At 39.9% G+C, this 25,139-nt stretch overlaps 1 protein-coding gene across 1 annotated transcript; it reads right to left on the bottom strand.

Moving 5' to 3' along the window:
* Window positions 1–23,961: 23,961 nt before the first annotated feature.
* On the bottom strand, window positions 23,962–24,420 carry LOC126074704 (microsomal glutathione S-transferase 3-like). The gene is given in 1 exon segment (XM_049881517.1): window positions 23,962–24,420. A coding segment is annotated over 1 exon segment (459 nt).
* Window positions 24,421–25,139: the final 719 nt, after the last annotated feature.

The raw sequence follows: 25,139 nt of genomic DNA, 5'->3' as shown, positions 1-25,139 counted from the left end.
ATAAATTAATTCAACCTTTACCTGTCTTCAAGTAGTTTAAAAACTTAAAAATCACTGGTTTAATGGTTAGCCAATCAAATAATGGATAAGAAAACATGACCTGTCTACAAGAGATACATCTTAGGCCTAAGGACACAAACAGATTGAAAGTAAGAGGATGGAAAAGAATAGTCCATGCAAATAGTAGCAAAAAGAGAGCAGGGATGGCCATACTAATATCAGACAAAATAGAGTTTAAGCCAAATAAGAGATGAAGAAGGACATTATATATTGATAAAAGAAACAATTTATCAAGAAAGTATAATGATCATAAATATATATGCATCCAACAGCAATGCACCAAAATATGTAAAGCAAATACTGACAAAAATGAAAGGAGCAATTGACAACTCTACAATAATAGTTGCGGATTTCAATACACCACTGTCAATACTGGATAGACGTTACAGAAAGAAGGTTAGTAAGGAAATAGAGGACTTGAACGACATCATAAACCAATTAGATCTAATAGACGTATAAGAACTCTCCACCCAAGATCAGAACAATACACATTTTTCTGTAGTACACACGGGACATTCTCCAGGATTCCTCATATGCTAGGTCATAAAACAAGTCTCGACAAGTTTGAGGAGATTTGAAGTATCTTCTTCTACTGCAAAGGAGTAAAACTAGAAATTATTAATACAAAGAAAAATGGAAAACATATAAATACATGGAAACTAAATAACACACTAGTAAACAACCAATGAGTCAAAGAAGAAATCAAGAATGAAATTAAAAAATACTTGGAGTTAAACAAAAGTGACAATGCAACATACCAAAACCTATAGGATGCAGTGAAGGCAATTATCAGGGGGAATTTTATAGCAATAAATGCCTATATCAGAAAAGATCTCAAATCAACAGTCTAATACGGCAACTTGAGGAACTAGATAAAGAAAAGCAAACTCATCCCAGAGCTACCAGAAAAGAAGAAATAATAAAGAACAGAGAAGAAATAAATGAAATAGAGACTAGAGAACAATAGAATCAACAAAACCAAGAGTTGATTCTTTGAAAAGATCAATAAAATTGACAAACCTTTATCTAGACTGACATAGAAAAAAAGTGAGAGAATTTATATAACCAAAATAAATGAAATTGGAAACATGACAGCAAATCCAACAGAAATAAAAAGGATCATAACAGCATACTACAAAGAGCAGTACTCCAACAAACTTGATAACTTAGATGAAATGGACAAATTTCTAGGAACATATAACCTACCTATGGAAACCCTGGTGGCATAGTGGGTAAGTGCTACGGCTGCTAGCCAAAAGGTCGGCAGTTCGAATCCACCAGGCGCTCCTTGGAAACTCTGTGGGGCAGTTCTACTCTGTCCTATAGGGTCGCTGTGAGTTGGAATTGACTTGACGGCAGCGGGTTTGGTTTTGGTTTATAACCTTAGCTAACACAAAAAGCATAGAAAATCTCAACAGACCCATAACAAGAGAAGAAAAATTAAATTAGTAATCAAAAACTACAACAAAAAAAATCCCTGGATCAGATAGCTTCATTGGAGAATTTTACTAAACATTCACAGAATTGACACTAATCCTGCTCAAACTCTTCCAAAATACAGAAGAGAAAGAAATACATCCTAATTCATTCTGTGAACCCAACATTACCCTGATACCAAAGCCAGACAAAGACATAACAAGAAAATAAAACTACAGACCAAATGCTTCATGAAAATTTTTCAGCAAAATACTAGTGAATAGAATCCGTCAACATATTAAAAGAATTATACATCATGAGCAAGTGGGATTTATTTCAGGAATGCAAAGATGGTTCAAATTAGAAAATCAATCAATGTAATAACCACATTAATAGAACAAAGGAAAAGAACCACATGATCATCTCAACAGACACAGAAAAGGCATTTGATAAAACCCAACACCTTTTCCTGATAAAAACTCTCACCAAGATAAGAATAGAAGGGGAGTTCCTAAACATAATCAAGGTCATCTCTGAAAAACCATCAGCCAGCATTATATTCAGCGGAGAAAGACTGAGAGCCTTTCCCCGGAGAACGGGAACACGAGACAAATACGCCCACTATCAACACTTTTATTCAGTATCATACCAGAAATCCTAGCCAGAGCAATAAGGTAAGAAGAAAAAATAAAAAGTATCCAAATTGGAAATGAAGAAATAAAACTATCTCTATTTGCAGATGACATAATCCTGTATATAGAAAATCCCAAAGAATCTAGAAGAAGGCTGCTAGAATAGAAGAACTCAGCAAAGTTGCAGGGTACAAGATCAACACACAAAAATCATTTGGGTTTGTACGCATCAGCAGTGAGAAATCTGAAAAGGAAATCAATTCCTTTAATAATAGCATCTGAAAGAATAAAATACCTAGGAATAAACCTTATTGTTCCAAAAAGCAAAAACCCACTGCCATCGAGTCGATTTCCACTCATAGCAACCCTATAGGATAGAGTAGAACTGCCCCATAGAGTTTCCAAGGAGCACCTGGTGGATTTGAACTGCCTGCCTTTTGGTTAGCAGCTATAGCACTTAACCACTACACTACCAGGGTTTACAAATCTAATTGTTAGCCAATCAAAAGTGATTCATACCTTTAAGGGAATCATTTTCCCAAGAACTATTTATTTGTGTCAAACAAAATGAAGAGTCTTTCCTTGAAGCATTTAAACTTGATAACCAGGCATTTACACATTGAAACACAGTTCTAAACAACTGTCCCTTTCTCTGGAGATAAAGTTTTTTTTGCAGCGTATATATATATATCTTTCTTTTAAATCATGGTACTCTTTTTTTCCTCAACTTTTTTTTCTACTTATCTATTAGTTACGTTATCTTTCTTTTAAATCATGGTACTCTTTTTTCCTCAACTTTTTTTTCTACTTATCTATTAGTTACATTATCTTCATGAGAATATTATCTTACAATAGCCTTAGTATGTATTTGAATGGGCACCAGCTTTGGTCATATATTACAGGTTTTCTTTTAAAAAATTATTTTGAGGTCAGTCTGTATCTCAGTTGTTTCCACAGCAAGACATTGAAAGTGCAGCTCTTAGAATTGTTTCTCTTTCCCCCCTCAGCTCTTTTCCTCCGAACAGCCTTTAGAATTAAGTTTGAGTTTTTGGTCTCTCTTTTAGGACTCTGCATGTGACTTGTCATCTGATAGACAGTTCTTTCTTTTCTCTTTTACCTTCCCTAAAGCTGTGTGGGTCTGAAGCAGGGAAATTAGTCTTGCATAAAATACACATAATGGTGCAACTTTTTAGGATTGCACCCAAAGTTCTTTTTTAATGGCTGCAGGTAATTTCTCCTGCCTTAACAGCCGCAATTCTTCTGTCTAAACAACCCATTTCAATCTGGCCTATTCAGGGTCCTTAAAGAGGCACCTAGAATGTTCTCCCTAGTATTTTCCATTGACAGTCTATTTGTCCGAAAAGGCCCAGCAAAAATCCCCTTTATGAAGTCATCTTTGCCCTCACTCATTTATTCACATGCTAAGGCAACATTTACTGAACATCCAAAGTCCCTGGGTGGTGCGAACAGTTTGCTCTCAGCTGTTAACTGAAAGGTTGGCAGCTCAAATCTGTCCGACAGGATTGCAGAAAAAACAGTCCTGCTTCTGTAAAGATTACACCCAAGATAACGCTATGGAGAAGCTCTACTCTCTAACACATAAAAACAAAAAACAAAAAACAAAACACATAGGCTCTCCTAAGTCACAAATCAATGACAAAATCAACATTTACTGAACATCTACCAGCTCTGATTTAAAACTTTCTTCAAAGACCGTTTTGAAGCACGAAAGGGACTAATCAATTTGCATTTGAAAAAGATCCTTCTGTTGGTGATTTCAAGAATGGGTTAGGCATTGCGAAGGAGATAGGAATGTAAACAGGGAAATCAATTAGGAGGTCTTTGTAGTTTCCTGGAAACCTTGGTGCTGTAGTGGTTAAGAGCTAGAGCTGCTAACCAGAAGATCAGCAGTTTAAATCCACCAGGCTCTCCTTGGAAACTCTATGGGGGCAGTTCTACTCTGTCCGATAGGGCTGCTAGGAGTCAGAATCACAGGTTTTGGGTTTTTACAGTTCCCCAGTAGTAAGACGAGGACAGGATATTAGAAATACTAAAGAGGTAGAATTTTTAGGACTAAATAATTGATTGAAATTAGCTGGACACGTCATTTCAGGCTAGCATAAGGGTAATAAAGATATGCACAAAGCTTGTGGGGAAATCAAGAAGGATGCTGGTGGTGTGTCCAGAAAAGCTTTTGTAAGGCTGTCACATCCCAAGACCAGCCCTGAAGAGTGAATTTTAAGGTGAAGTGAGGAGGAAGGGAATTCCACTTGGAGAGAGTAGCAGGGGTAAAGGCAGAGAAGCTAGAGAGAAGGTGGTGGTGCATCCAGTAAACTGCAAGTAGTTTGGTTTTGCCAGAGCATAGCCGAAGGCGAGTAGGAGTAGGGCCTGTAGAGGGGAGGCTGGGAAGATAGGTGGAAGTCAGATTATAAAGGGTCTCGTGTGTCACCCCAAGGCATTTGAACCTTATTCTGAAAGTTATGGGGACAGCCCGTGAAGGATTTTTTTTTTTTAATTGTCCATTAGGTAAAAATTTACAGAGGAAATTGGTTTCCCATCTGATAGTTTGTACATAAAATGTTTCATGACCTGGATTTCATTCCCCACAATGTGTCAGCACTTATCCATTTCCGTGCTTCGTTCCCCGTTTTCATTCGTCCTGTTTTTCTACCCCTTCCTGCCTTCTCATCTTTGCTTTTGGGCAGGTATTGCCCTTTTGATGTGGCATAATTGCTAGTTCTATGGAGTACCTTCCTCTCAGGTGTTATTGTTTGTGCCTGTGAAGAATTTTAGCAACTGGAGTGATATGTATAAAATAGATTTGTAATTTAGAAAGAGTTTTCGGACTGCAGTGAGGAGGAAGAAGCAGACTAGACAGGGCACCATAAGAGTAATCCAAGGAAGAAATGATGAAGGCCTAAATGAAGGTGTGGTGATGAAGATGGGGGAAGAGAGTAGATTTGAGAGATGTTAAGATGTTAGGATGGACAAGATTGGTGCCTGATTAGGTGGAGGGAGGTAGAAGACGTCATCAAGGCTGACTTTCTAATTTATGGCTTAAGCACTGTAGTGAAGGATGGTGCCATCTTCCAAGATGGGGAATATATTTGAGGGAGAAGAAAATGAGTTTTGTTTTGGACATGTTGAGTCTGAGTAGCCTGCAGGACATTAAAAGAAGAAATGTCCAGTACAAAGATGGATGAAGACACCTGGAACTCAAAAGAAAGAGCTAATCCAGAGATTCAGATCTTTATCATTAGCATTTAGTTAGTAGGTCAAGTCATGGGAGTAGATGAAATAAATTAGAGAATATGTGGCAAGAAAAAAGGATAAAATGCTGCAGACAGCAATATTCAAGTAGTTGGAAGAACAGGAGCCAGAAAAGGAGGGGCCGAAAGGGTAGGATCAAAACCAGAGGAGGAGGAGGATAGGATCACTGAAGCCAAAGGAAGGAAAGGAGGAGGTGTCCAGCAGGACCAAATATTTCGGAGAGATCAAGGAAAGTAAAAAGCCTGGGAAGTGTTCAATGGATTTAGAAACAGGTGATTGCGGCACAAGTATTTAAGTGGAGGAGGAAGACAGATGGCAGTGGGTTGAGGAATGCATGAGAAATAAGGAAGTACAGGCTTTTCTTTCAAGAAGTTTGGAAGTGAAGGGAAGGAAGACAAAAGATAGAGCCAGAACTATGCAGAGGGATACAGAACCAAAAAAGGGCTCTTGAAATTTAGAAAGTTTGTTCGTATCTAAATGCTGGAGTAGAAGAGTTGGTAGAGAAGAGAATGAAGATCCAGCCAAGACAGAGAATGAAGGAAAGGCACCAAAATAGCAGGAAGAAAGGAAATAAAGCAACGGGTGCCTAGGGGTGAGGTTGGAAAGAGATATCCCATCTCTTGCATACAGAGAAAAGGGAAGGAAAAAAGGATTGTTGTGGATACAGACAGCATATGGAGGATTGGGCAGGAAGTTGAGGGAATCTTTTGAGATCTCCATTTTCTTTGTGAAACTGAAAAGGTCATTTCCAGAGAGTGAGGGGAAGTGATAGATTGGGGAGAAGCTTAAAGAAAGTGGAGATTTGAAATTGTTGTTGTGGGGAATATGAAGAAGAGACGATTAGGAAATTGTAAAGGGCTTTCAGGTTGAAGACAACACCACATCCACATGTTTGTGTGATTCCCCTCCGCGCCACCACCCCTCCCAGCAGTGCATGGCAGGCTAGGTATAGGAGCAGAGAAAGTGGGCCATTGAGTTGATCTGTGTTTAGAATTTCTCCAAGCTGGTGTGATGGAAGGACAAATGGTCAAGGGAATTCAGGGTACCAGTTAGCCCATGAGCGATTGAGCTGACGGACCATTGAGAATCAGCTGGGTAGAGAAGAGAGTGAAGGCAGGAAGGGCATAACAGAGAAGTGGATATGAGATCTTGATGAGGTTGAAGAGCAGCTGTAGTTGGATGGAGGAAGTGTGTGTACTCCAGGGGAAGAAAGTTGTGAAGAGAGTGGTTGTTGGAAGTTTATGATTTTTGAAGAATACAAGCTTTAGGAGATGACAAGCTCTAGGAGTGTGGCCAAAGTGAAATAAAAGAAATGAAGTTAAGAAGGTTAATGAGGGTAAGAGGAATTGTGAGGCTAAGGCATTTGAAGGGTCATCCATACGGACGTAAAAGTCACCTAGGAGGATGGCAAGACTGGAGATGAAGAGGATATATGAGTCAGGAAAAGCAATGCTTGCTGCTGTAACAAGAACCCCAAAATGTCAGTTGCTTACCACTGTTTACCATTCATGACACAGTTGATTTCAGGTCCCGCAGCTCCTGGCAACTGTCTAGCAATCAGAGACACAGGGATTGGGGCTCCTTCTATGTATGGCTCTGCCATCTTGGGGACATTCATTTCTAGCTAGTATACTGTGATGCAAAAAATAGGCAAGCTAGCACAAAAAAGAGACCACAATCACAAAAAAGAGACCACAATCTTACTTATGAATATGGTTGCAAACAGTTAAATAAAGTGCCAGCTGTATTAAAAGAAAAATATGGCATGGCCCAGTGGAGTTTATCTTATGAGTGAAAGAAAGAGGTTATGCCTACGTGGATCTGGCTGAAATGGATGGAATGGAAACATTTGCTTTGCTCAACCTTCTGCAGCTCACCCAAACATTCATATATCATAAACTTAGAAATATTGGTGCTTCAGTTCAGCAATCAACAATGATATAAATCTGTGAAGACACGCTATAAATTGAAATGCACTCTGTATGAGTGAGGAATTTTTGAGCACACAGGGCCCTATGTAAGCGATAATAAGTTTAAGACACGGTTTCTCTTCCTCAGTGTCTTATAATCTGGTTGGGAAAGATAAACTCTGAAGGATGCACACTGTGTCAAGTGGTAAAGGCCTCATAGAGGTACAGAGAAGGAGCATGTTTAGAGTTGAGAGGGAGAGAATATAATCTCCAGGCACTGTCTATTCATCACGGGCACAGGAAGACTGCCTTTCCCGGCCCTCTCTGCATCTAGGAAGAGCCAAGTGACTAAGTTCTAGCTCTTGGAAACTGGCAGAAGTGATGTACGCCACCTTCACTCTAGGCTCCTTAAATATTCCACTGGTTCTTTCATGTTCTCTCTCTTCCTTATTCATACAAAGGATAAGCAAATGTTCAGTATTTCAAAAAAAAAAAAGCCAGATAGTTTTCCAATCTCCTATTAATTTATTCATTTATGTAAAAAATATTTATTGTGTGCTTATTATATGCTGAGAGTCCCTAGGTGATGCAAACAGATAATGGACTCGATTGCTAGCCAAAAGGTTGGAAGTTCAAGTCCACCCAGAGGCACCTTGGAAGAAAGGCCTGGTCATTTACTTCTGAAAAGTCAGCCATTGAAAATCCACAGATCCACTTTGACACATGTGGCATGACCATAAGTCAGAATCGACTCAACAGCAACTGGTTGTTATATGCCAGGCACTTAGGCCTCATGGAACTTACATTCTAGCTGACTGGCAGGCTCTAGAAATTGATCTGTTTTATTTTATTTTTTTTTAATTTTTATCGTGCTTTAAGTGAAAGTTTACAAATCAAGTCAGTCTTTCACACAAAAACCCATATACACCTTGCTACATACTCCCAATTGCTCTCCCCCTAATGAGACAGCCAGCTACCTCCCTCCACTCTCTCTTTTTGTGTCCATTTCGCCAGCTTCTAACCCCCTCTACCCCTTCATCTCCCCTCCAGGGAGGAGATACCAACATAGTATCAAGTGTCCACCTAATCCAAGAATCTCACTTCTCACCAGCATCCGTCTCCAACCCATTGTCCAATCCAATCCCTGTCTGAAGAGTTGGCTTTGGGAATGGTTCCTGTCCTGGGCCAACAGAAGTTCTGGGGGCCATGACCACCGGGGTGTTTCTAGTCTCAGTCAGACCGTTAAGTTTAGTCTTTTTACAAGAATTTGGGGTCTGCATTCCACTGCTCTTCTGCTCCCTTAAGTGTTCTCTGTTGTGTTCCCTATCAGGGCAGTCATCGGTTGTAGCTGGGCACCATCTAGTTCATCTGGTCTCAGGCTGATGTAGTCTCTGGTTTATGTGGCCCTTTCTGTCTCTTGGGCTCGTAATTACCTTGTGTCCTTGGTGTGCCCCCCATGTGTCTGTCAGTTTGTCGTACTGTGGGGGCTTGTGTGTTGCTGTGATGCTGGAAGCTATGCCACTGGTATTCAGATACCAACAGGGTCACCCATGGAAGACAGGTTTCAGCTGAGCTTCCAGACTAAGACAGACTAGGAAGAAGGACCTGGCAGTCTACTTCTGAAAAGCATTAGCCAGTGAAAACATTACGAATAACAGCGAAACATTGATATAGTACTGGAAGATGAGCCCCCCAGGTTGGAAGGCACTCAAAAGATGACTGGGGAAGAGCTGCCTTCTCAAAGTAGAGTTGACCTTAGTGATGTGGATGGAGTAAAGCTTTCGGGACCTTCATTTGCTGATGTGGCATGACTCAAAATGAGAAGAAACAGCTGCAAACATCCATTAATAATCAGAACCTGGAATGCACGAAGTATGAATCTAGGAAAATTGGAAATCATCAAAAATGAAATGGAACGCATAAACATCGATATCCTAGGCATTAGTGAGCTGAAATGGACTGGTATTGGCCATTTTGAATGGGACAATCCCATAGTCTACTATGCTGGGAATGACAAATTGAAAAGGAATGGTGTTGCATTCATTGTCAAAAAGAACATTTCAAGATCTATCCTGAAGTACAACGCTGTCAGTGATAGGATAATATCCATACGCCTATAAGGAAGACCAGTTAATACGACTATTATTCAAATTTACGCACCAACCACTAGTGCCAAAGATGAAGAAATAGAAGATTTTTATCAGCTGCTGCAGTCTGAAATTGATTGAACATGCAATCAGGATGCATTGATAATTATTGGCAATTGGAATGAGAAAGTTAGAAACAAAGAAGAAGGATCAGTAGTTGGAAACCATGGCCTTGGTGATAGAAACAATGCTGGAGATCAAATGACAGAATTTTGGAAGACCAATGACTTCTTCATTGCAAATACCTTCTTTCACCAACATAAACGGTGACTATAATTTTTTTTCTTATACACATGGACCTCGCCAGATGCAACACACAGAAATCAAACTGACTACATCTGTGGAAAGAGACGATGGAAAAGCTCAATATCATCAGTCAGAACAAGGCCAGGGGCAAACTGTGAAACAGACCATCAATTGCTCATATGCAAGTTCAAGCTGAAACTGAGGAAAATCAGAGCAAGTCCATGAAAGCCAAAATATGACCTCGAGTATATCCCACCTGAATTTAGAAACCATCTGAAGAATAGATTTGATGCATTGAACACTAGTGACTGAAGACCAGACGAGTTGTGGAATGACATCAAAGATATCATCCATGAAGAAAGTAAGAGGTCACTGAAAAGACAGGAAAGAAAGACAAGACCAAGATGGATGTCAGAGGAGAATCTGAAACTTGCTCTTGAGCATCGAGCAGCTAAAGCAAAAGGAAGAATTGATGCAGTAAAAGAACTGAACAGAAGATTTCAAAGGGCCTCTCGAGAAGACAAAGTAAAGTATTATAATGACATGTGCAGAGAGCTGGAGATGGAAAACCAAAAGGGAAGAACACGGTCGCCATTTCTCTAGCTGAAAGAACTGAAGAAAAAATTCAAGCCTCGAGTTGCACTAGTGAAGGATTCCATGGGGAAAATATTAAACAATGCAGGAAGCATCAAAAGAAGATGGAAGGAGTACACAGAGTCATACCAAAAAGAATTAGTCAATATGCAACCGTTTCAAGAGGTGGCATATGATCAGGAACTGATGGTACTGAAGGAAGAAGTCCAAGCTGCTCTGAAGGCACTGGAGAAAAACAAGGCTTCAGGAATTGATGGAATATCAATTGGGTTGTTTCAACAAACACATGCAGTGCTGGAGGTCCTCACTCATCTATGCCAAGAAATATAGAAGACAGCTTCCTGGCCAACTGACTGGAAAAGATCCACATTTATGCCTATTCCAAAGAAAGGTGATCCAACCGAATGTGGAAATTATAGAACAATATCAATAATATTACATGCAAGCAAAATTTTGCTGAAGGTCATTCAAAAACCGGCTGCAGCAGTATATCGACAGGGAACTGCCAGAAATTCAGGCCGGTTTCAGAAGAGAACATGGAACCAGGGATATCATTGCTGATGTCAGATGGATCCTTGCTGAAAACAGAGAATACCAGAAGGATGCTTGCCTGTGTTTTATTGACTATGCAAAGGCATTCGACTGTGTGGATCATAACAAATTATGGATAACATTGCGAAGAATGGAAATTCCAGAACACTTAATTGTGCCTATGAGGAACCTTTACATGGATCAAGAGGTGATTGTTCGGACAGAACAAGGGGAGACTGATCGGTTTAAAGTCAGGAAGGGTGTATGTCAGATTGTATTCTTTCACCATACCTATTTAATCTGTATGCTGAGCAAATAATACGAGAAGCTGGACTACATGAATAAGAACGGGGCGTCAGGATTGGAAGAAGACTCATTAAAAACCTGTGTTATGCAGATGACACAACCTTGCTGGGTGAAAGTGAAGAGGACTTGAAGCACTTACTAATGAAGATCAAAGACCACAGCCTTCAGTATAGATTACACCTCAACATAAAGAAAACAAAAATCCTCAGAAGTGGACCAATGAGCAACATCGTGATAAATGGAGAAAAGATTGAAGTTGTCAAGGATTTCATTTTACTTGGGTCCACAATCAATAGCCATGGAAGCAGCAGTCAAGAAATCAAAAGACACATTGCATTGGGTAAATCTGCAAAGGACCTCTTTAAAGTGTTGAAGAGCAAAGATGTCACCCTGAAGACTAAGGTGCGCCTAACCCAAGCCATGGTATTTTCGATCGCGTCATATGCATGTGAAAGCTGGACAATGAATGAGGAAGACTGAAGAAGAGTTGACACCTTTGAGTTGTGGTGTTGGCGAAGAATATTGAATATACAATGGACTGCCAAAAGAACGAACAAATCTGCCTTGGAAGAAGTGCAGCCAGAATGCTCCTTAGAGGTAAGTATGACTAGAATGCGTCTTACATACTTTGGACATGTTGTCAGGAGGGATCAGTCCCTGGAGGAGGACATCATGCTTTACAGAGTACAGGGTCATCGGAAAAGAGGAAGACCCTCAATGAGGTGGATTGACACAGTGGCTGCAACAATGAGCTCAGGCATAACAACAATTGTAAGGATGGCGCAGGACTGGGCAGTGTTTTGTTCTGTTGTGCATAGGGTGGCTATCAGTCGGAACCAACTCGACAGCACCTAACAAGAACAACTTTGGTGTTCTTCATTCTCCTTTGGTCCAGGTGGGTTGAGACCAATTGATGCATCTTAGGTGGCCACTTACTAGCATTTAAGACCCCAGACGCCACTGTCCAAAGTGGGATGCAGAATGTTTTCTTAATAGATTTTATTATGCCAATTGACTTAGATGTCCCCTGAAACAATGGTCCCCAAACCCCCACCCCTGCCACACTGGCCTTCGAAGCATTCAGGTTGTTCAGGAAACTCCTTTTGGTTTAGTCCATTGTCTTGACCTCCCCTGTATTGTGTGTTGTCTTTCCCGTCCACTAAAAAAGTTCTTATCTACTATCTAATTAGTGAATAGCCCTCTCCCCGCCCCCCGCCCCGAACCATCAAAGAATACTTTCTTCTTTGTTTAAACTATTTCTCGAGTTCTTATACTTGTGGTCTTATACAACATTTGTCCTTTTGCAACTAATTTCACTCAACATAATGTCTTCCAGATTCCTCCATGTTATGAAATATCTCACAGATTCATCACTGTTGTTTATCGATGCTTTGTATTCCATTGTGTGAATATACCATAATTTATTTATCCAGCCATCTGTTGATGGGCACCTTGGTTGCTTCCATGTTTTTGCTATTGTAAGCAGTGCTGCAATGAACATGGGTGTGCATATATCTGTTCGTGTAAAGGCTCTTATTTCTCTAGGATATATTCCAAGGAGTGGGATTGCTGGATCGTATGGTAGTTCTATTTCTAGCTTTTGAAGGAAGCGCCAAATGGATTTCCAAAGTGGTTGTACCATTTGACACTCCCACCAGCAGTGTAGAAGTGTTCCAGTTTGTCAACAGCCTCTGCAACATTTATTGTTTTGTGTTTTTTAGATTAATGCCAGCCTTGTTGGAGTGAGATAAAATCTCATTGTAGTTTTGATTTGCATTTCTCTAATGGCTAATGATCATGAACATTTCCTCATGTATCTGTTAGCTTCCTGAATGTCTTCTTTAGTGAAATGTGTGTTCATATCTTTTGCCCATTTTTTAATTGGGTTATTTGTCTTTTTGTAGTTGAGTTTTTGCAGTATCATGTAGATTTTAGAGATCAGGCTCTGATCAGCAATGTCATAGCTAAAAACTTTTTCCCAGTCTGTAGGTAGTCTTTTTACTCTTTTGGTGAAGTCTTTGGATGAGCACAGGTGTTTGATTTTTAGGAGCTCCCAGTTATCTAGTTTTTCTTCTGCATTCTTTGATAATGTTTTATATACTGTTTATGGCATGTATTAGGGCTCCTAATATTGTCCCTATTTTTTCTTCCGTGATCTTTATCGTTTTAGATTTTATATTTAGGTTTTTGATCCATTTCGAGTTAGTTTTTGTGCATGGAGTGAGGTATGGGTCTTGTTTCATTTTTTTTGCAGATAGATATCCAGTTATGCCCGCACCATTTGTTAAGACTGTCTTTTCCCCCATTTAACTGTTTTGGGGCCCTTGTCAAATATCAACTGCTCATATGTGGATGGATTTATGTCTGGATTCTCAGTTCTGTTCCATTGGTCCATGTATCTGTTGTTGTACCAGTCCCAGGCTGTTTTGACTACTGTGGCGGTATAATAGGTTCTAAAATCAGGTGGAGTAAGGCCTCCCACTTTGTTCTTCTTTTTCAGTAATGTTTTACTTGTCCGGGGCCTCTTTCCCTTCCATATGAAGTTGGTGATTTGTTTCTCCATCTCATTAAAGAATGTCGTTGGAATTTGGATGGAAATTGCATTGTATCTATTGATCGCTTTTGGTAGAATAGACATTTTTATAATGTTAAGTCTTTCTCTCCATGAGCAAGGTATGTTTTTCCACTTATGTAGATCTCTCTTGGTTTCTTGCAGAAATGTTTTGTAGTTTTCTTTGTATACGTCTTTTACATCTCTGCTAAGATATATTCCTAAGTGTTTTATCATCTTGGGGGCTACTGTAAATGGTATTGATTTGGTGATTTCCTCTTGGATGTTCTTTTTGTTGGTGTAGAGGAATCCAACTGGTTTTTGTATGTTTATCTTATATCCTGAAACTCTGCTGAACTCTTCTATTAGTTTCAGTAGCTTTCTGGAGAATTCCTTAGGGTTTTCTGTGTATAAGATCATGTCATCTGCAAGTAGAGATATTTTTACTTCTTCCTTGCCAATATGGATTTCCTTTATTTCTTTATCTAGCATAATTGCTCTGGCTAGGACCTCCAGCACAATGTTGAACAAGAGCGGTGATAAAGGGCATCCTTGTCTGGTTCCTGACCTCAAGGGGAATGCTTTCAGGCTCTCTCCATTTAGGACGATGTTGGCTGTTGGCTATTGGCTTTGTATAAATGCCCTTTAGTGTGTTGAGGAATTTTCCTTCTATTCCTGTGTTGCCGACAGTTTTTATCACAAATATGTGTTGAACTTTGTCAAATGCCTTTCCTGCATCAATTGATAAAATCATGTGATTCTTGTCTTTTGTTTTATTTATATGATGGATTACATTAATTGTTTTTCTAATGTTGAACAATCCCTGCATACCTGGTATGAATCCCTCTTGGTCATGGTGAATTATTTTTTTGATATGTTGTTGAATTCTATTGGCTAGAATTTTGTTGAGGAGTTTTTCATCTAAGTTCATGAGGGATGTAAGTCTGTAATTTTCTTTTTTAGTGGTGTCTTTACCTGGTTTTGGTATCAGGGATATGGTGGCTTCATAGAATGGGTTTTGTAGTATTCTGTCCTTTTCTATGCTCTGAAATACCTTTAGTAGTGATGGTGTTAACTCTTCTCTGAAAATTTGGTAGAACTCTGCAGTGAAGCTGTCCAGGCCAGGGCTTTTTTTCTGTTGTGAGTTTTTTGATTACCTTTTCAATCTCTTCTTTTGTTATGGGTCTATTTAGTTGTTCTACCTCTGGGTTTTTTGTTTTTTTTTTTCAATCTCTTCTTTTGTTACGGATCTATTTAGTTGTTCTACCTCTTTTTCTGTTAGTTTAGGTAGGTAGTGTGTTTGTAGGAATTCATCCATTTCTTCTAGGTTTTCAAATTTGTTAGAGTACAATTTTTCATAGTAATCTGACATGATTCTTTTAATTTCAGTTGGGTCTATTGTGGTATCGCCCATCTCATTTCTTATTCAGGTTATTTGCTTCCTCTCCTGTTTTCCTTTTGTCAGTTTTGCCAGTGGTTTATCAATTTTGTTGCTCTTTTCAAAGAACCAACTTTTGGTCTTGTTAATTCTTTTGATTGTTTTGCTGTTTTGTATTTCATTTAGTTCTGCTCTAATTTTTATTTGTTTTCTTCTGGTGCCTGAGGGTTTCTTCTGTTGGTCTCTCTCTATTTGTTCAAGTTGTAGGGATAATTCTTTGATTTGGGGCCTGTCTTCTTTTTGTATGTTTGCATTTATTGGTATAAATTGACCTCTGAGCACTGCTTTCGCTGTGTCCCAAAGGTTCTGATAGGAAGTGTTTTCATTCTCATTGGATTCAATGAATTTCTTTATTCCATCCTTAATGTCTTCTATAATCCAGTCTTTTTGAGCAGGGTTTTGTTCAGTTTCCAAGTGATTGATTTCTTTTCCCTGCTTTTCCTGTTGTTGATTTCCACTTTTATGGCCTTATGGTCAGAGAAGATGCTTTGTAATATTTCAAAGTTTTGGATTCTGCTAAGGCTTGCTTTATGACCTAATATGTGGTCTAGTCTAGAGAATGTTCCATGTGCACTAGAAAAGAAAGTATACTTGGTTGATATTGGGTGGAGCGTTCTGTATATATCTGTGAGGTCAAGTTGGTTGATTGTGGCATTTAGATCTTCCATGTCTTTATTGAGCTTCTTTCTGGATGTCCTGTCCTTCACCGGAAGTGGTGTGTTGAAGTCTCCTGCTATTATTGTGGAGCCGTCTATCTCACTTTTCAATGCTGATAGAGTTTGTTTTATGTATCTTGCAGCCCTGTCATTGAGTGCATAAATATTTAATACGGTTATATCCTCCTGGCATATTGTGCCTTTAATTATTATATAGTGTCCTTCCTTATCCTTTATGATGGATTTAACTTTAAAGTCTATTTTGTCAGAAATTAATATTGCCACTCCTGCTTTTTTCTGATTTTTGTTTGCTTGATATATTTTTTCCATCCTTTGAGTTTTAGTTTGTTTGTGTCTTTAAGTCTAAGGTATGTCTCTTGTAGGCAGCATATAGACGGATCTTGTTTTTTAATCCATCCTGCCACTCTCTGTCTCTTTATTGGTGCATTTAGTTCATTTGCATTCAGCGTAATTATGGATAGGCATGAATTTAGTGCTATTATCTTGATGTCTTTTTTGTGTGTGTTGTTGACAGTTTCTTTTTCCCAGTTAATTTTATGTGCTGAGTAGATTATATATTGTCCTTTCCTCATATTTGTTGTTGTTTATTTTGCTTCTGCTGAGTTTCTATTTTTTTCTTGTATTTTATTTTGATGGTGTAGGATAGTTTGTCTCCTTTGTGGTTACCTTATTATTTACTCCTATTTTTCTAAATTTAAACCTAACTTTTATTTCCTTGTATCGCCTTATCTTCCTCTCCATATGGAAGACCTATGACTACATTTCTTAGTCCCTCTTTATTGTTTTAATATTGTCTTCTTTTACATAATAACATTGCTGTTACCCTATTTTGAGTGTTGTTTTTTTCTTTTTATCTTGCTTCTTTTTTTTAATTTCCCTGTCTACTCGACGGTAGTGGGTGGGTTGGGTCTGTCTGGGTTGACTTCTGGTTGCTCTGCCCAGTGTTCTAGTCTTGGGTTGATACCTGATATTATTGATTTTCTAACCAAAGAACTCCCTTAGTATTTCTTGTAGTTTTGTTCTGGTTTTTACAAATTCCCTAAACTTCTGGTTATCTGGAAATGTCCTAATTTTACCTTCATATTTTAGAGACAATTATGATTTTTGCCTGGCATTTTTTTCCCTTCAGTTTTTTAAATAAGTCATCCCATTGCCTTCTTGCCTGCGTGGTTTCTGCCTAGTAGCCTGAGCTTATTCTTATTGGCTCTCCTTTAAAAAAAATTAAAGAATTTTTTTTTTTTATTTTGTAGATGTCTTTTCGTTTATCTCTAGCTGCTTTTAAAATTCTCTGTTTATCTTTGGTTTTGACAAGTTTGATTATAATATGTCTTGGTGACTTTCTTTTAACATTTACCTTACCTGGAGTTCGATGAGCATCTTGGGTAGATATGTTCTCATTTTTCACGATATCAGGGAAGTTTTCTGCCAACAAATCTTCAACAATTCTCTCTGTATTTTCTGTTATCCCTCCCTGTTCTGGTACTCCAATCACTCATAGGTTATTTCTCTTGATGGAGTCCCACATGATTCTTAAGTTTTCCTCATTTTTAAAAATTCTTTTATCTGATTTTTCTTCAAATATATTAGTGCAAGTGATTTATCTTTAAGTTCAGAAATTCTGCCTTCCCCTTGCTTAATTCTGCTTCTCTGACTTTCTACTGAGTTGTCTACTTCTCCAATTTTATTGTTAATCTTCTGAATTTCTGGTTGCTGTCTGTGGATTTTTTTCAGCTTATTAAAATTTTCATTATGTTCCTGAATAATCTTTTTAATTTATTCAATTTCTTTGTCTGTGTGTTCCTTGGCTTGTTCTGTGTCTTGCCTCAGTTCCTTCCTGATGTCTTGAAGGGTTCTGTATATTAATCTCTTTTATTCTGCCTCTGGTAATTCCAGGAATGCACTTTTATCTAGAAGATCCCTTGATTTTTTGTTTTGAGAGCATGTTGAGGTGATCAGGGTCTGTTTCTTTATGTGACTTGATATTGACTGTTGTCTCCGAGCCATGTATAAATTATTGTATTAGTTTATTTTATGTTTGCCTACTGTTTCATACCTTCTTGCTTCGTTTTGTTTTGATATGCCCAAATGGGTTGCTTGAGTGAGCTAGCTTGATTATTTTCACCTTTGTTGTTCTGATGTCCTGTCACCGGATGGCTAGCACTGTTATCAGGTATATCAGTCTAGGAGTCCATTCAGTTTTCTTGTATGAATTCAGCTCAGGTTTCCAGGTAGCTGATCATCAAGTGTGTGGTACAGGGTCTGTCCTACAGTCTTAGAGGGGCAGGGGTGATTGGTGTAGGTACCGGTATCTGGTTGCAGCAGGGTGTCACACTCCGAACGAGGCAGGGGGCTGATAATCATACCCCATGTGTCTCTGAGGAAAGTGTGTCCCTGACCTAGAGTGTACAGGTGGATGGGTTCTGCAGACAGACCATGGGCACCCAATGTTTTTGGTTGTAAGGACCGGGAGGTACCAGTTATCCTTGGACCCCTGTGGCAGGTTGCTGGGTGACCTGAGTGGAGCTGCCAGTCCTTAGGCCCCAGATGTGGGTAGGTGAGGACCCCATTTCATAGGCAAAGCAATGTCAAACATGAAACATCCAACTCTCCGCCACAGAGCTGAAACGGTTGGAGTCTGCCAACAAGGGCCTATTCTCCTGAAATAGGTCCAAACAGGTCCATGCAGAGGGGAAAGGTACTCAAAGTCCACTGACCATTTATGCCTGGACAGGAGCCGCTTCTGTCCTGAGCTCCCCCTGTTAGTGGAGCTGGCAAATTATCTTTTCCCCCAATTGCAAATTTTTTCCTTCTCCAAGGCTGGGAGGATGGCTCTAAGAGCTCAACAGGGTCTGTCTCAGGCCCAGGGAATTCAGCTGCTGAAGCTAGCTTGGGGGTGGGGGACGCACGGTAAAATACACACAAGTACTTCACTTTTGCCGAGGGCGCCGTTCTTCTCTGGTTCTGGAGGTGTGAGTAGGCTGTGTGTCTGCCTGCTTCTCCCTGAGGAAACTGTGGCCAAACGCCAGTATCAGCCCGCCACGGCCACTCTGGCAATGGTGCCTAAGGGCTCCCTGCGATTCAGGTCCGGTAACTCCTCTCTGCTTCTGAATGGTCTCTTCCTCCCCCTGCCCCTCATTTTGTTTTCTAAGCTTGCCTTTGATGCTCAGGGCTCCTAGCTTGTTGTAAATATACTCGTTTCACTGTTTCTCCAGGTCTTTGTTGTAAATAGGACTTGCCAGAAAGGTCTGTCTCTTCCACCATCTTGGCTCTCTCTCCTGTTTTATTATTTCAAAAAAGCAGCTCTTGAATTTATTAATCCAACCTATTTTTGGTTTTCTAATGCATTAATGGAGTCCCTGGGTGGTGTAAAAGTTTAAGCGTCCAGCTACTAAGAGAAAGGTTGGTGGTTCAAACCCATCCAGATGTGCCTCAGAAGAATGGCCTGTGATCTGCTTCTAAAAGGTCACAGCCACACATGGGCCTGCCATGATTCGGAATTAACTTGATGGCAACTGGAAGAAATTCGTTGATATCTGCCATCAGCCTTATCCTTGTTTCTCCCTTCCTCAAATATGTGTTTTTGTTTTTTAAATTCCATACATTGGCTTATTTTTCACTTCTTGTTTACTAATGATAATACTTAAGGGTACAGTGAAATCACTTTATGCATACACTTAAAGTTCACTAAGTTAATGAAATACACTTGAGTGGACATTCTTCAGCATTGCCAGTCGGATGACTTACATAGTAGATGCAGTCAAGTTAGAAAACCATCTGCAAGGGGTTCAAAACCCATGATAAGAGCTTGAGAATGATTTAAAAGATTTTCACGCTTGGACAAAGAAATGAAATGCATTATTTGTTCACAAAAATCAGCATACATACTCTATGGGTGATTTAAGGTATTTTTAAAATATCTCTTACTATCTGTGATTTTTGAGCCAATCTTCAATGTAAAATGGTCTCGAAATTATTTATTTGCTTATGGGTATTATTTTATGTCCAGTGTTTTTAGGCATAACATTCTTATTATCATTATCATTTGTCTAAATATTGTGTACTATGAAATAATCTTAAGAGAAGAGTTGATATGACAAGAGTGGATATGAAATATCACCTCACCTGATACCTTGTTTCAGAAAAATCCCAGGTTCTGGAAAGCATCCCCTGGGCTTCTTAAAATATATAACTGATTACATGCATACACATTTACAAATTGTCACACTTACTCTTTATTGGTCTACTCTAGGCATTCTAGAATGTGAATCGACTTGAGGGCAACTAAAAACAGTACGGGGGGTGGTTTCATCACCTGTGACTTTGAGGTGTAATGGTTAGCAGTACCACAAGAGAGCAGTAGTCCCTCTTTACTGCTCTGAAAAACCTCTTTGTTGACACTTTTTTAAGTGGAAAGGGCACCTGCTGAATCTCTTGATTTATCCAAAGTTCACTCAAAGTGTCTTTTCTTGGTATTCTGTACGATTCCCCAGATTTCACCCTGGCTTTACTTGCTTAAGTGGCAGAGAAAGTGGAAAGAAAAGAGGTCAGACTTGGGTAGTACCAGAATCCCACCCACCCCCATACCCGCCAGGTACAGATGGGGATGTAGAAAGTGTCTGTATCTCAGCCCCCTTGCCCAATCAATTTTCAAGAAATCAATCAGTTTGTTTCCCTTAACATTTAGAAGTAATCACTCCTGTGGTACAATCTCGTGATTGAAAATAGCTGATATGATAGAGTGATTACTTTGTACCAGGCCCTTTTCGTGATGCTCTACATAAGGTCGGCATGATAACTATCCTCACTCTATAGATGAGGAGACAAGCACAGAGAGTTAGATAATTTACCCAAGATTGCCCAGCTATTAAATAGTAGAGCCAACCTAGGAAGCCCTGAAATTTGCCTTCAGAATATGTAATCTTAACTACTGCACTATACTACCCTTCAGAAACGAAGGCATGTTCCCAAATCTCATAATTTCAACTAGATTACTTTGGCAGTTCTGCACCTTACTCTGTACATGGCTTCATATTGAAGGTATGAGTTATTTTAAAACCACCAAGAGAATTCCTAACAATTGCAATTTGGCTTCAAAATATGTACTCTTAACCACTGCACTATACTATCCTTCAGAAATGAAGCCATATTCCCAAATTTCATAATTTTCACTAGATTACTCTGGCAATTCTGTACCTCACTCTGTACATGGCTTCATATTGAAGGGGTGGGTTATTTTAAAATCATCAAGAGGACTCTTAGTAATTGGCATTGTATATGTAGCAAAGGAGCCCTGGTGGCGCAGTGATTAGGAGCTTGGCTGCCAACCAAAAAGTTGGTAGTTTGAACCCACCAGCTGCTCTGCAGGAGAAAGATATGGCACTCTGATTCTGTAAAGATTACAGTCTTGGAAACCCTATGGGGCAGTTCCACTCTGTTCTGTATGGTTGCTATGAGTCGGAATCAACTTGACCCCAGTGGGTTTCGTTTTTTATATGTAGCAAAGTCTGAAATGCAGCACAGGCACTCTAACAACTTAGGTACCATAACTGCAACTAATTGAGACAAAGCTTTCTGCAAAGCTGAGATTGTGTGGCCAAAATTTATTTTAAGTGAATTATGTCAGCTGACAACTTTCAGAGTAAATAGTCATAGAATTTAGACCTTCAAAAAGAGCCTTAAAGATAACCCCACTTAACCCCTGAGAGGCCAAGTGATTTGTCCACGACTCTAAATTTTTTTTTTTTTTTTTTTCTGGTAGCAGAGCTAGAACTTGAATCTAAGGGCCTGAAATTCTCAGTTTAAAGTGCAGAGCTCTTTATAACCAGGCTTTTTATCCATTACTAAAAAATTCTCTTTTTTTCTGGCCCTTTTCTACAGCCGTTGGTATTAAAAATATAAGAAATAATTGAGACATTTCTCTCAATATGAACTTTGCAAAATGGTAAAAGAACTTCCCAAAGTCCTCACTCACTTTACTTGAACTATGTGCCTTTTCTTAGTTCCTCTATCCGCGATTAAACAGAAGTATCAGCTGTGTGCCAAGAACAGCAAGGGGTCTAAGATTTTACCCTATTTGCAAGCTAACTTATTAACCTGCCACAGTTTCATGAATGCTGGTAGAAGAGGCAAGATTCCTGGGTCAGAGACAAAGGACAGTTATTATTCACAGTAATAGTAGAGCCAGAGTATCAGCATTTTTGTGCTGGTTCCCCAAGCCCCAATTCCCACAGGACAACGGGGGAAAGGTCAGAGACACCTGTACATGCAGTAGGTTGTCTTACAGGGAAGGAAATCTGACCAGAATCCTTTACAATGGGCAGTAAACAGGCTTGTCCTTTGCTCCAGAGGGAAACACTATTTCTATCTTTCAAGGTTGTTCTCTGTACAAACTTCTTTGGAAAGACAGTCCATAACAAAAGGCAGTCAGTGCCTCTGTCTGTAAGACGTGTGGAGACCTTGAGAGACCCATGGAGCATTGTCTCCCAACAGTGTGAATCTATGGAAATTAACTGTATTCAGGGCACAAATGTTATGCTATCTTTGAAGTTCCTATGGTAACTGAATTACTTGGATAATCAGACATCAATTTCATATTGTTTCAATAAAGCCTTGCAGCAAGAAAACTGATTTTTGACTCAGTCCAGTAAAAATACCTCAGTGCTAATGAGAGCATCCTGATGATTTTTTTAATTATGAGAGTACATCTTTTCTAAGTATTTCACTCTACCAAAGGGGAAGGGCTATATACACCTACTCCTCACTTACTATCTTGTTATCTGACATTTCACATTTATGACAACTGTAAAAAAAATTTACTGTCTATTTTGCACAGTGAAAAGGTGGTGGGCCCAGCGGCAACAGCTGCAGAGCTTCCCCTCCCTGGAGGAGGGTCTCTAGGAGGCCTCCAGGAAGCTGGGCTGGCTGCCCTGTGCCCTCTGCTGCCTCCTGCTGGTGGGGGAGCTGAGTCCACCTGCCACACTGAACTGACCTTCCCCGTGGCTACCCTCTCCAGGTGGATGCTCAAGCAGCACCGAGCCAGCTGGTGCCTTGTTCTGGGTTCCCAGCACCTACACCACCTGAAGCCCTGCAGCTCAAAATTGCTGTGGGGTGGGAAGGGAGGAAAGAAAGAGGCATCAGAGAGGGTGTTTGGAAGAAATGCCTCCGAGTTTAATGACATCCTAAAGTGAGCCGAAGTGGACCTGAAGCCAGTTGTTGGTGAGGCCAGATGTGCACCAGGCTACCAGCGTCTTTGCAGGAAGCCCCCAGCCTCAGTGAATCACCAGGACCAGAGGGCAGAGCAGGCTCTAGGATTGTGAACACAGGGCTTGCAGGGGTGAGAGTGAGCCCTGGAGGCCTCTCCTTGAGGGAGGCTCTGACCCAGAACAGTAGGAAGGTGGTTAAGCCAAGGGCTCCCTGGTCACATGCTCGGCTTTATCCAGCTTTGTCTCCTCCAAGCCTCATTCTCTGCAGAGTAATAATCCATAACTGGACTTGTCACAGTGATGAGTACATCAGTAAATCTTAGCTGTTTATTTCTATAATTATATTTTCTTTAAAGTAAAAAAATTGGACAAATGGATGGTCTGAAAACAGAAAAAAAAAAAAAACCTCTATGTTTGCATAATGCTGATTTTAATGTAACAACCTGGTCTTTGCAACCTAACCATGTTGTTCAGCTGCTAACCAAAAGGTCAGCAGTTTGAATCCATCAGCCACTCCTTGGAAACCCTATGAGACAGTTCTGCTCTGTCCCACAGGGTCTCTATGAGTCGGAATCAACCTGACCGCAACTGGTTTGGTTTTTTAGTGAAGATTTTTGTTTTCTTTAAGTTGAGGTGCAATCCATAATGCAGTCTGTGTAGTCTTTGATCTTTACCAGTAACCACTTCAAGTTCTCTTCATTTTCAGCAAGCAAGGTTGTGTCATCTGCATATTGCAGGTTGTTAATGAGTCTTCCTCCGATCCTAATGCTTTGTTCTGCTCCAGCTTCTCAGATTATTTGCTCAGCATACAAATTGGGTAAGTATGGTGAAAAGATACAACCCTGACACACAGCTTTTCTTTTTGTTTTTTTAGGTATGAGGTTGATGCCAGATAGGTTTTATTCTATTTAGAAAAAAAAAAAATTGAAAGGAAGGTAAGTCATTCAAAATGAATGAAAGTTTTTAAACCCCTGTAATTCTTTAATGGCGGCATTTAGACCCACTGCCCAAGCTAGTTTTAACCTGACCGAGATGCTGGAAAGCAGAACATGCAGTTGTGCCCGTCAAGCCAATGAGGGCGATGTACCCCAGGGCTCCTTGATTCCACTTTTTTGGTTCTCTTGTGTAATAGCCGTAAGCATAAAGAACTCATCTGACAGTCTAAGCCAAGCCCAAGCCAGAAGCTATACACAGGAGGTAAACACCTTCAACAGCTAGAAGAAATAAGAGGGGAGGATATACTTCCAACATGTTCCGGTGAGCTCGCTGAATGCAGTTGAAGAGGTGCCCATTTTCTGGGTCCTTGCAATTCATGGTAGGATACGCCACCTTGTATTTCTTGCAGGCCTTGGCAACATTGATGGCTAGATGAGCTACCCTCATGAAGCTGACAGCACCAGTTAGAACCATTATACCATATTCCTTAGAAAGGACGGCCATCTTGGCACTGGATCACCTTCTCTCAGCTGGTGCAGACCACAGTGGAACAGTGCAGTGTGACGCACACCTTTCCTGACTTTCAACCATGCAGTGTTCCCTTGTTCTGTTCAAACAACTGCCTCTTGGTCTATGTACAGATTCTTCATGAGCACAATTAAGTGTTCTGGAATTCCCATTGTTCACAATGTTATCCATAATTTGTTATGGTCCACACAGTCAAATGTTTTTGCATAGTCAATAAAACACAGGTAAATATCTTTCTGGTATTCTCTGCTTTCAGCCAGGAGCCCTCTGACATCAGCAATGATATCCCTGGTTTCACGCCCTCTTCTGAATCCGGCCTGAATTTCTGGCAGTTCCCTGTTGATATACTGCTGTAGCTGCTTTTTAATGAACTTCAGCAAAATTTTGCTTGAGTGTGATATTAATGATATTTTTCCATAATTTCTGCATTGAGTTGGATCACCTTTGTTTGGAATGGCCACAAATATGGATCTCTTCCAGTCAGTTGGCCAGGTAGCTGTCTTCCAAATTTCTTGGCATACACGAGTGAGCATTTCCAGCATTACATCCATTTGTTGGAACATTTCTATTGGTATTCCCTCAGTTACTGGAGGCTTATTATTCACCAATGCCTTCAGTGCAGCTTGGACTTCTTTCAGTACCATCAGTTCTTGATCATATGCTACTTCCTGAAATGGTTGAACATCAACCAATTC

Source organism: Elephas maximus, chromosome 4 (assembly GCF_024166365.1).
Source record: "Elephas maximus indicus isolate mEleMax1 chromosome 4, mEleMax1 primary haplotype, whole genome shotgun sequence".
NCBI lineage: Eukaryota > Metazoa > Chordata > Mammalia > Proboscidea > Elephantidae > Elephas > Elephas maximus.
Note: the sequence above shows the minus strand (reverse complement) of the source record. Positions and strands in the feature narration are given on the sequence as shown.